This window comes from Felis catus, chromosome D1, assembly GCF_018350175.1.
Source record: "Felis catus isolate Fca126 chromosome D1, F.catus_Fca126_mat1.0, whole genome shotgun sequence".
Classification (NCBI taxonomy): Eukaryota; Metazoa; Chordata; class Mammalia; order Carnivora; family Felidae; genus Felis; species Felis catus.
In genome coordinates this window covers 9,961,287-9,973,684 of record NC_058377.1, presented here as the reverse complement: position 1 = coordinate 9,973,684, position 12,398 = coordinate 9,961,287, and the positions used below count along the sequence as shown (strand labels likewise).

Genomic DNA, 12,398 nt, shown 5'->3' with positions numbered 1-12,398 from the left:
TGTTTCTTCTTGATTCATGTGATTTCTGTTAGTCCTGTCTGTTGTTCTCGGTGTGTCGTGGTTCTTGATGCTACTTTTTAAAATGAAAAGTTACTTTTTACTCTTTCCATTAGAAAATCAGTATGATAACAAAAATAGGAAAATAAAAACACTCATAATCCTGTCATCTCCAGATAGCTGTTGTTAATACTTTGGAGTCTCTTCCTTCAGATGTCTTGTGGACATACACACATTTGGTATTAATTTTTCTTTTTAAAATTTGCATTAAGTATCAGGGATTAGGAGACAAAGTTTGGAAAATATATAGAAATAGCAGAGCAAATGGTGGAGTCAGCATGAGAAAAAGGTGGGTAGTTTGGCCAGCTTTAAAGGGCTGATGCCTTTAATCTGGGGAATATATTCTGCATTTTACCTCCATCTCCCTCCCCCTCCCCCCCCCACCCCAATGCCTTCTTTCAGCCAGCACTGAGCCGGTTTTATTTGGCCCCCGAGGGCATTTGTGTTGGTGACAGCTATGGAGGATTGTCTTAGAGATCTTCCTGGTCAGATCAGCCAAATCAGTAAACATCTTTTGAGACCACTTTTCATTAAAATAAGTGTAGTTTCTTCTGCCTTAATTTTCTGAAGGTCTTGAAGCATTTTTTTTTTTTTTTTTTTCAACCTTTATTTATTTTTGGGACAGAGAGAGACAGAGCATGAACGGGGGAGGGGCAGAGAGAGAGGGAGACACAGAATCGGAAACAGGCTCCAGGCTCTGAGCCATCAGCCCAGAGCCCGACGCGGGGCTCAAACTCACGGACCGCGAGATCGTGACCTGGCTGAAGTCGGACGCTTAACCGACTGCGCCACCCAGGCGCCCCTTGAAGCATTTTTTAATATGTGATTGTCCTGGGGCTCTGCTGTGAAACAAGTTAATACTACCCCTGTGTCTTACCAGTTTAAGCCATGCCCATCACTTTCCTGTGCCACTTTGTCCACAGGACCAACAGATTTGATGATTTGAAGTAAGCATACAAATAAGATTTAATTGGGCCTGTCAGGATTTGTGGAATATTGTCATTTAGATGGCAGTAGGTAATAGGTCATAATAAACCGTGTTTTGTCTAGTGACTTGAATTTCCACACTGCCTTGTTAGAGAATAATTGTTAAGTGAAGGAATTTTAATGTTTTTAAAAGTTTATTTAGGTAATCTCTGCACCCAACGTGGGGTGCAGAATGCACAACCTCGGTATCAAGAGTCACACACTCCTCTGAGCCAGCCAGGCGTTCCCTAAGTGAATGAATTTAAAAAGGCTCCTTTAAGACCTCAAGATCCCCAAAATGTGAGAAAAGCCCCAATTTTAAGCTTTCGCCTCTAGATGTCTCCCTTTAGCTGGAGAGAGTTTGTATGTTTTTAATTCCCCCTTGTTTTAGGTTACTTGTAACATTTTAATTGATTATGTAAGACCATAGAAGGAAGACTCTCCTTTTAGACCCAGATTGCATGTTAGAAACTGATTTACATGGAATCTATGGAAGCAAAATACCCATTATGTATAGGTGAATAAATTATGTTAATTTGAGTTTAATTTTGGGAGACTGTCTTCACTTTTTAAAAATTAATTATTTTTCATTTTTAGAGAGCACCTACATGAGTGGGGGAGAGAGGGGTGGGCAGAGGGGGAAAAAGAGAGAGAATCTTAAGCAGACTCCGTGCTTAGCATGGAGCCCATCTCAGGGTTCAGTCCCAGAAACCTGGGCTCATAACCTGAGCCAAAATCAAGAGTCAGACACTCCATCAACTGAGCCACCCAGGTGCCCTTGGCTTCACTTTCTAAATAGGTTATTACATAGTGGTATTAAAATAATTTTTTGAATGGTTATTTTAGAGAGAGCACATGCAAGCAAGCAGGAGAGGGGCAGAGAGCAAGGGAGACACAGAATCCGAGCAGGCCTCAAGCTCTGAGCTGTTAGCACAGAGCCCAATGTGGGGCCTGAACCCACGAACCGTGAGATCGTGACCCTAGCAGAAGTTGGATGCTTAACTGACTGAGTCACCCAGGTGCCCCATCAAAGATTGACTTTTTAATAGATGCTGTACAGTTATCAGAGTAAGACAGGATATGTTTTGTCATGGAAGCTTCAGCTGTTTCACTCTACATACATGTTGGGCCCTATTGGGCATCATTTTGACTATTTTGTTAGACTTGACTGCTCCAAGTGCTTCATTACCTATTGTAGGCATAGGTTTCTTCTCTGAAAGTTACAAATGCATCATGCTGATAGTTTCTACATTCATGTCTTAGTGCTGTTTTTTGGATGTAAGAGCAAATAAGCCTATAATACTTAAACAATTAGTTAAATGGACTTGAGTTAAAGAAACATGGACTAAGCTGCCTTTGAGCATTTGTGTCCTCATAACTTGCTGTCCCATACGGCTACAGTCACACGAGTAGATAATTATAGTCAATTGTGTTACGTACTATAGTGGAAAGATGGGGAATCACAGGAGCAAGTCCATCTGGTGGTAGCAGAAGGACTTCTTGAGTCAAGCCTGGAAGGAAGAGTAGATGTTTGGTGAGTAGATGCTAGAGGGGGTATATTTTAGACAAACACAATGTTCAGGGTAGGGACTGCAGAGACAAAAAAAAAAAAAAAAAGTAAAAAAAAAATTGAATATTGTGAATTTTTTTTTACAGCATTAGCTAATTTTAGATAGAAACTGTACAAACATGAGCAAGATAAATTCAGTTTCTCTGTTGTGATTATAATATAAATATTTACTCCATTATTCCTGGTTTTCACAGGGACCTTTCTATACTTGCTTGGCCAGAGAGCATCTATGAATGACGTATTCCAGACCTGAGCTGGCTCTTTTGAAGCCAGGAGAAAGAAAAAGAGTACTTTTTCACAACTATAAATTATAATTGCTTCTGTTTATCAAATGCCTGTTCTATATGAGAGATTTTATATAACATCATCTTCTCCTCACAAAAACTTTGTGAGAGAGGCATTATTTATGCTTATTCCCAGCTATGGAAACCAAGGTGGAAATGCACATAAAACCAAGGGACTTGCACATAATTAATAGGTGGCAGAAATGGGATAAGAGCCCAGGGCTGTCTGACTCCCAAGCCTGTGTTTTTTCCACTGAAAACCGCCTTAGCAAAACTCTGGAGTTTGGCGTTTGAGACTCTACAAGAGAATAAGCAAAAACAGAGTGTGAGTTGGAGATAGAGGAAGATAAGATTTGATCTAAAGAAGGGGCAGGAAGTTGTGCCTCTGAAGGCCCACACACTGGGCTTGGAGGGTGATCAGGAAGCCTCAGAGAGCTTCGATGGCACAGTGGTATGCACGCTGGCAGGCTCTCTTTCACAGGGGAGCATTGCTCCATGCTTGTTAAAGAAAAAGAATATTTGGACAAGGAAAAAAATACTTGGCGTTTAGGAAATTTAGTGTAGACATAAAATTGCAAAGTCATAGGCAAAGCATCTCTTTGGTGTCAAAGATCAAGAGGTGAAATCTAGTGTTGCAAAAAACAAAGTGACTGGTCATGGCACTGATTTTGCTTCTTACCCTTGTAACATTTGGCGTTGGCAGATGTCGGGGTTGATAAGTATTTTTATGTGGAGAGTGAAGACTGTTGCTCTCTGAGGAGTTGAGGCCTGGAGAAGGCGTGGGAGGGCGGGTATGAGAAATGCTCTTCGTTCAAAAACAACAGTGGGTCGGCTCAACGATGCCACTTTGCAATTTAGGACGTGATCCCTGCCTGTTGATGTGTTCTATCAACATCTGTCACATCACCGGACAGGAAATTTCAGAAGGCAAAGGCGAATGGCCTTTATTAAAGGCCCCAAGTTTTCCATTTGTGCAGAAGCAGAGGATGAGGCCCCAGTGGAGTCACTCAAGAGCTGACTGGTGTCAAGATCTGTTCTAGGGCTTTCATTGTTTTGCTGATGATTTTTGTTGGACCTTGGTGTCTTTTTGCTCTGGGTGTTGTAAATTTGACATTTATAAGGATGATTTACTACAATTTAGTTCTTAAGGTTTTATAAAATTATAGGCCTATAAAATAGCTTCCTTTCATTCAATCGGTGGAACAGTAAACATTATCCCTTCTTCTTCTGGCCTCTTTGAAGGTTCCCTTTAGCTCATTTAAATGAAAGGAATTGGTGCGTCATTCCCTACAGAGACCCTGCTTCCAGCTTTCACTGCACACTTTGCACCAGTTAAATGCGTAGCTTGTCATTCTGACACATTTTTTTTTTTTTTCTGCATAGTTGAGCTTTGATAGTTTCTGAGAAGTGGCATCAAATTACCTCCCTGGAAAGAGAGGAAAGTTTTTACTCTTTTTTCAAGGCAGGTGTCTGATCATGTAGGGGAGGACACTGGGTAAGAGAATTCCCTGTTTTTGTCTCTTTCTGCCCTTGTTTTTAAGACTGTTGTGACTTGAACCTTCCCTGCCTTTGGCTTATCCTCCAGTTTTTGCCTTGTTCTTCCAGGAAGCGATAGTCTATTATGAAATGTTCACAGCCTAGCTCTGAACTTGATCTATGAGTTCCTAACACATGAACATAGTTGAGTTTCCCAAATTGATGCTTTGGGTTCAGAATTTCAGAGTATAGTACACCTAGGCAAAAAGGTAGTCAGCCCTAGCGGGAGGGTATAGTCAGTTGTGGTAGAGACCAATATTTGCTGGGAATAAAGTGCTTTCCTGAAAAAAACAATAAGTATTTGTAAGGAGCAAAGAAAGGCTTTTTTTTTTTTTTTCTTTCTATAGATGCTTATTAGGATCTATAAAAGATGATATAAAAGATGATCTCCTTTCTCCCTAGTCACTCTGGTTTTTCATCTCAGGCTCAGGATTTGTAGAATTCGGTTGGAAAAAAGGAGGGCCAAGGTTGACAGCCCTGCTTCCACACTGGTGGTCAGGAGAAGATTATGCAAAAAACGACCTTTCTGGGAACTGGACTCCTAAGAGACTCAGTTTCAGAAATGTGTTATTACATATTAAAATCCAGAGAAGATGGATATTTCTTTTTGAAAATCATCACTTTTTTTTATTTTTTTATTTTTTTATTAAAAAAATTTTTTTTTAACGTTTATTCATTTTTTGAGACAGAGAGAGACAGAGCATGAATGGGGGAAGGTCAGAGAGAGAGGGAGACACAGAATCAGAAGCAGGCTCCAGGCTCTGCGCTGTCAGCACAGAGCCTGACATGGGGCTTGAACTCACAGACCGCGAGATCATGACCTGGCCGAAGTCAGACGCCCAACCGACTGAGCCACCCAGGCACCCCGAAAATCATCACTTTTCTATAACCCAAACGGGTATTGGTAAAGAATACAGGCTATGAATGTCTCTATTGAACTTGGCCTGGGACAGGAGCTCTGTTCATGAGCATCGCGATCAATGTATTTAGACAGGAAGGAGTGATCTTTTGCAAAAGGTGACATACAGTTGAAGTGGAGTTTTACTTAGGGTACCCCACCCTCCCTTCCCCTAAATGTTTCTAGCATTACGGGTTTGGTTTCTAATCTTATTTTGCTGTGCAAGCTGCAAAAATGTCAGGTTTTTCTGACTGTTCCTCTGCCTTCTGATTACCCTTTTAAGCAGTGCTGATTGCAGGAAATTGCTGTGGTGCAAGGCGGGTGTCACAACATGCAGTGATTAAAACCCGCATGTGTCATTCACTGCCTGATGGAAGTAATCACACAGAGGGGAAGAGCAGATAAAGAGCCTGCTAAATGTGCATGGGGGGCTGGTCCCGCATTTGGGTTCAAGGATTTTGAGTTAAAGAATCGAAACTGGTGTGGGTAAGGCTTGTGTTTTCATTTTGTTTCGTTCTGAGTCCTCAAAACTTCTAAACAGGATCTGGGGCTCTGAACATTATTTTCCTAAGGAAAACAAATTGTTGCTTTTTACCAAACACAGGGTCCCATGACAGTAGAATAGTGGTTAAACATATCAAGGGCCAAGAGACTGGGATGTAAATGGAATGAACGGGTGAGAATAAAAGGGGAAAGGCCTGAGTAGCCCAGTCCTACAAGACGGCTCCCACTTGGCCCTGCCACAGCCACACTCCAGACATCAGTAACCGGTCCAGATTGTCACTTCCGACCAGCTGTAGATGGGAAGTTCCAGCAACCCCCTCTTTGGGTTCGTTTAATTTGCTAGAGTGGCTCACAGAGCTTAAAGAAACATTTACTTAAGTTTACCAGCTTAGTGGGCAGGATATTATAAAGGATACAGAGGAATAGCCAGGTGGAAGAGATGCATAGGGCAGGGAGTGTGGGATGGAGCTCAGAACTCCCATCCTTCCCAGGTGTACACACTCCTCACGCTTCTATGTGTTCATCAACCTGAAGTTCTCTGGACCCTGTCCTGGGTTTTTATGGAGGCTTCGTTACACAGGCATGATTGCTGAAATCATTGGCCGTGGGTGTGACTGAACTCTTGCCAGCCCCTCTTCCCTCCCTGGAGGTCAGCAGGGTGGGACTGAAAATTGTAACCGCCCCATCAGGGCAGTTAGGTCACACAATTGGTTCTGGCCATCCGTCCCCATCCTTCGCCCCCACCTGAGGGCTTTCCCCAAATCTCCTGATTAACAGAAGACCCAGAAGACACCCTTATCGCTCTCACCACTTAGGAAATTACAAAGGTTTTAGGAGCTCTGTGCCAGGAACAGAGATGAAGACCAAATATAAATTACTTATTATAAATCACATTATCACCACTAAGCTATTTAAATTATTTGCTTGTTCTGGAAAAGTAACAAATCCCACTCTCTTCCCCTCATCTGCTCTTGTGCTTCCCCTGTGTGACTGAGCCCTAGTAACTGAGTTCCCATTGTGGACTCCTTCGCTTGAGGCATCGGACCATCAACATTGCTTGAACAAAGAACATTATGAATCCAGCATTGTAAAAGATATGGAAGGCATCCACTGATTATTTTTTATTTGTTTCCCCCAGGTACAGAACCCTGGTATTTCTATTTAATTAACGGATTTCTTAATTTTAACGTAGCCTTTGCTTTGGCTCTTCTGGTCCTACCACTGACTTCTTTGATGGAGTACCTACTGCAGAGGTTTCATGGTGAGTGGAGTAAGGGATGGAAGGTTTCTGGGGAGGAAAGAGCAAGTAACAATGTTTACCAAGAAGTGAAAATGAATCTACTTATTCTCTTCTCCATTTTCTTCCCATGGCAATGGTTGGCTTATCAAATTATCATTCTGTGTTTGTAGATTATTTAAATTTATGTGAAGGTTCAGTTAATAATTGCAAGTTAGGTTGACAAAGGGAGGAATTTTATGTCCCTTCGAGTGAGGAAGTCAGGATAGCATACGGAACCGCATGGGGAGGCAAAAACAGTCATAAAATCTCAGGAGATGAAAGTATTTGAGTCTTGGGTTTTTTAAAGAAATGTGTAGTGATATGGATAATTGTTGAAGATAATAATAAGAAGAGGTAAATACTCCTTGGGAAATTACTTTAACCAAAAATTTGAAAACCCAACCATACAGGGATTTCCCTCAAATTTGATACTGAAGTGAGAGAAGCTTTGGACTTCCTGAGAAACATTATGCTTCTCTTTGTTCCGTTTTGCTTCTGTGTTTGCCTTATTGTGGAAGGTTTGGTTTGTCATTTATTTTGCTTGCTCTGATTCCGTAGTGCACAGCCAGTGTTTTCTCAAGTTGTCACAGATTTGGATATCTGGTGCCCATGTTTCGTTTATGGAAGACAGATTTGAGCAGAAATTCATATGAGCTTTGGAAAGAGATTTAATTTCAGACATTTCAGTCTGATTTGGATGCCATATGATCTCTCCATCCCGCCCCCCATTCTGCTTTTCTGCTATTAATGGTTTGTAGAGTTCACTGTGTTACACTATTTGAATACGAAAGCAGCCTCCAGTCACTGGTTTTGTTTTAGCATAACCATAATGCCATTATCCTAATAAAATCAGCAATTCCTTAATATCTAATACCCAGTTGGTACTCAGGTTTCCTACACTGTCTGAAAAACAGCTTTTTATAGTTGTTTAAAAGAGGTTCTAAAAAAGGGTCATATACTGACTTTGATGTTAAGTTTCTTCAGCTTTTTACGAGGTTCCCCCCTCTTGTTTTTCCTCCTGAATATTTCTAAAGAAATCAGGTCACCCATCTTGCATAATGTCCCACATTTGGATCCAGCTGTCTGTCACCTGGGGCGTTAACTTAGTCCTGGATTCCTTGCATGTCCTAAGGATCATTTTATCTCTTTTTTTTTTTTTTTGAAAAGTAACTTTTTTTTCTTTACTGTAAAGATAATTTATGCTTGTAGAGAATTTGGACATGCTTGTGATGTAAGTATAAAAACAGCATATTAAGCTGTTCTCTACATTACGAATCCAATTTTGTTTTAAAAATGTGTAATTTGCACACATGTCCACCTAGTAAAAAAAAATGAGTGCTGTTTTTTCTTTATACTTTCTGCGTATTTTATAATAGAAAAATGTTCTTTTAAAGAGAAAAAACCAGAAAAACATAAAGAAGCAGGAAAGTTACCTATTTTCTCATCATGTGATACAACTGTGGTTATGATTTTGTAATTTTACAGAGGACATTCAAACAGGTTAGGCCATATTTTATTTTAGTTTTTTAAATGTTTGTGTAGTTTTCAGAGTGAGTGAGATGGAGTATGAGTGGAGGAGGGGCAGAGAGAGAGGGAGATAGAATCCAAAGCAAGTTCCAGCCTCTGAGCTGTCGGCACAGAGCCCATTGTGGGGCTCGAATTCAGGACCTGTGAGATCATGACCTGGGCCGAAGTCGGATGCTTAACTGACAGAGCCACCCAGGTGCCCCAGTGGGCCATATTTTACAAATATATTTGCTAGCCTTGAAGATACAGAAAAGGATTTCATTTTTTTGTAATCAAGAAAATTCCAACCTAAAATACTTCTTGGAAAGATGTAAATCATAGATTATCACCTAAAATTTTAAGGTAAGATCTTAGAGTAGAAAGTTTAAAGGATAAGCCTGGTATTGCATTTGAAGAATTTTCATCCCTAAAGAGTTTCTACAAAAATACTGATAAGTTAGAAACACCAAAGTGGATCTTGATGACAGTCCTGAGCTTTTCCTCTAAACTTGCTCTTTGTAGACATAACACCAGGGGGCGCTGTCGATCTACCCTTTGCCAATGATTTCTAGCACTGCTGATCATCACTCATAGAAGCACAGTAGGGGATGCCTTCACCGTGGGTTGCAGGTTTATCGGTCAGTGTTCATGTGCCTAACCACAGGAACTTTCCAGCAGGTGCTTGAGTCTTAGAGCTCATTAAATGGCTTTAATTCTTTCACATGCCTTGAGTATATGTTAGTTTCAGTTTTAAGATTCAGAGTGGATGGGTATTGTGAGAGAGGAGAACAAACATCATCAGGAAACTTCCTTTAAGAGTTGCTTTTATATTTGCTTTGAGACAGACTCTTTTGCCATTTGTAGCTTGACAAAAAACGATGGGTTTGAGAATCCAACTTTTTCTTTCCTTTGGTGTAAATCTATTTCAACAGACTGGTATATAAGAAAGGAGATTAATCTATTAAATAGAGCATAGGAATTAAAACCCAAGAAATGAGTTTATGTTATGCTTTTGGTTAATCTCAGGAACCTTTACCTTAGTGGCAGGACTCACTGAGGAGAGAAGGCTTTTCTTCTTTATCCAATATATTAAGATTTATTACCCAGTCCCTTGACTTTGATTTGTGTTCCAGCCAAGTCCAGTATTGCAACTCACATTAGAGGCTGGCTTTCTTGGGGGAGCTCAGGAGTATATACCTTTTTCTACTTGACCCCTTTATTGCATCAGAGAAAGTGTGAATATAAAAGCTGAAACATTTTATGGGGTGCCATACACATAGGGTGTATTCCCATCTGAGATCAAGAGAACACTGAAACTAAATATGTTGTTTTATTCTAACATGGTGAAAGGTGGATGTTTTTCTGTGTCTTACAGTTCAGAATTTAGGCCACCCGTATTGGCTTACCTTGGCTCCAATGTATATTTGGTTTATAATTTTCTTCATCCAGCCTCACAAAGAGGAGAGATTTCTTTTCCCTGTGTATCCACTTATATGTCTCTGTGGTGCTGTGGCCCTTTCTGCACTTCAGGTGAGTTTCAGGGAAATGTACATTTGCTTCGTTCTGTTTCACTTGTTAAATTGGTCATAAAGCTTAAAGGCAAATTACAGTATGCTTCCCCCAAGATACTTTATCCATACAATAAACCTGATAAACATATTAAAGTAACTACCATTGTTTATGTATTGCTTGTTTGGCTGTTGATCATACTCTTCGCTGATTACATATTTGCATTGTTAACTGGTGTGTTAATTTCTTTCTATTGCCAACCAGAATCCACTTGCTATTAAAGGAATTTGGTTAGATCGTTGTATAGGCCTACCACAAGATGGTGGCGCCATGGCAGAAATAATGGAACATCTGCTCCTTAGCTATGAGATCAGATTAAAACTTGCTCAAGTGTTGGGATAACATCAGGCAGTTAGCAATATGGGACACTTTGTAATCCTGGCTTAAAACCTGCCCAGGTCAATTCCTTTTCAGAATTTATCTTGGATGTATCTGTATTTGTGGTCTCAGAAGCCTCCAGGCTCTCTCTCTTTATTTTTTTTAAGTTCATTCATTTCATGACTGAGGGAGGGGCAGAGAGAGAGGGAGACAGAGGATCCCACTGTTAGTGCGGAGCCTGATGCGGGGCTTGAGCCCACGAACTGAACCGTGAGATCATGACCTGAACCGAAATCCAGAGTCAGATGCTTAACTGACTGAGCCTCCCAGGCGCCCCTCCAGGCTTCTTTTTGACCTCTGCTGCCATTTGCAATTGGCAGAAAAGAGTAATTAGGGAAGCATTTTTTTTTTCCTTAACACTTCTATAGTGCTATAATTCACAAACCATATGATTTACCCATTTAAAAAGCATAGAATTAAATGGTTTTTAGTACAGTCACAGGTCTGTGTAACTATCACCACAGTCAATTTTAGAGCATTTTTATCATCTCAAAAGCTCTGTACCCCTTAGCTGTCATATCTCCCAGCTATAAGCAACCACTAGTCTACTTTCTGTCTCTGAAGATTTGCCCATGGAGTCCTAAAATACATGGTCCTCGTGACTGGCTGCTTTCAGTTAGCCTCATGTTTTTTTGTTTTTTTTTTTTTTTTAATTTTTAAAAAAATGTTTATTTTTTGAGAGATGTAGAGAGCACAAGTGGGGGAGGGGCATAGGAGAGAGGAAGACACAGAATCTGAAGCAGGCTTCAAACTCTGAGCTGCCAGCACAGAGCCCAGTTCGGGTCTCCAACTTGGGAATGGCAAGATCGTGCCTTGAGCCGAAGTCGGACACTTAACCAACTGAGCTACCCGGGCGTCCCATCGGCATCATGTTTTTAAGGCTCATCCATGTTAGGTTTATAGTTTTAAGAAAGAATTTTAATTATAAATGTAATTGCACTTTATTGCAGATAATAAAGTTTTAATTGTTTAAAATCACTAAGTTAGCCCTACTATCATAACAAAACCATCTTCCAGCATATTTGCCTATCATGTACCATACTTGATGATGGTTATAATCTGACATCTAACTTAATATGTCTTTTACATATTATATAATGTGTCTTTTACATATATATATGTATATGTACATATACATATTATATAATATGTCTTTTACATATCATTTTCAGTGTTGCCAAATTTATACCCATTATTTGAATAGGAGTATGTTCTCAATTTGGCATAATACATAACATTATTGTATATGTAAACTACTGAACTTATATCTATGATTAGATATATAATTTATGGTAGGTTTAAGTTGCTTATTTATTTCAGGATTATAAATAATGTTAGGATGAATATCTGTCTTGAGGTATATGGATTGTTTCCTTAGGACAGATTCTTTAAAATATGAAAGGAGTTCAAACCCACTGATGGCAATAGATTTGTTGGCAATATATTTATTGATGGCAATAGCTATAGATGGCAATATTTGTAATAGATTATAAAATTGCTTTCCAAAAGTAGTTCTAGTCTAGGAGGGAAAGAAACCAATAAATCTAATGGGAAGGTACTCACAGACTGTAGAACTCATGCATACATGTATATATTGTAATAATACTCATCTAGTTTGTAAAATAGTTCAGGTAATTAACAGCATTTTCCTGATGTTCTATGAGAGGAATTCTTTTGTTTGGTCATGAGACATTTTCTTGATACCAAAAACTTTGATGAAAGCTTGTCAGTGGAGGAAAGTAAAGATTAATACTTGTTACATCAAAATAGAGATACTGCATATATCAAAGCAAACTGCTAAAAAGCACTTTTGTTCTTATTTATTAAAAAAAAATGTCTTTTGGGGCACCT

At 39.7% G+C, this 12,398-nt stretch overlaps 1 protein-coding gene and 1 long non-coding RNA gene across 13 annotated transcripts in view; one reads left to right on the top strand and one right to left on the bottom strand.

The window, feature by feature from the left end:
* ALG9 (ALG9 alpha-1,2-mannosyltransferase) overlaps positions 1-12,398 on the top strand; it is a 97,174-nt gene that overhangs the window by 20,796 nt on the left and 63,980 nt on the right. For 8 of the 11 annotated variants that reach the window (XM_023239090.2, XM_006936611.4, XM_045038273.1 and 5 more), the window contains exons 9-10: positions 6,954-7,076; positions 9,976-10,130. In XM_023239090.2, the coding sequence (XP_023094858.1) occupies positions 6,954-7,076; positions 9,976-10,130 (278 nt within the window). The remainder of the gene's footprint in view (positions 1-6,953; positions 7,077-9,975; positions 10,131-12,398) is intronic. The other 3 variants (XM_045038274.1, XM_045038276.1, XM_023239091.2) reach the window with 2 other exon arrangements.
* Positions 1-12,398, bottom strand: part of LOC123380326 — a 31,966-nt gene that overhangs the window by 1,851 nt on the left and 17,717 nt on the right. Inside the window, exon 3 of one of the 2 annotated variants that reach the window (XR_006585917.1) lies at positions 2,464-2,534. This is a non-coding gene — a long non-coding RNA (uncharacterized LOC123380326). Of the gene's footprint in view, positions 1-1,946; positions 2,535-12,398 lie in introns of those variants that run through there. The other variant, XR_006585916.1, reaches the window with a different exon arrangement.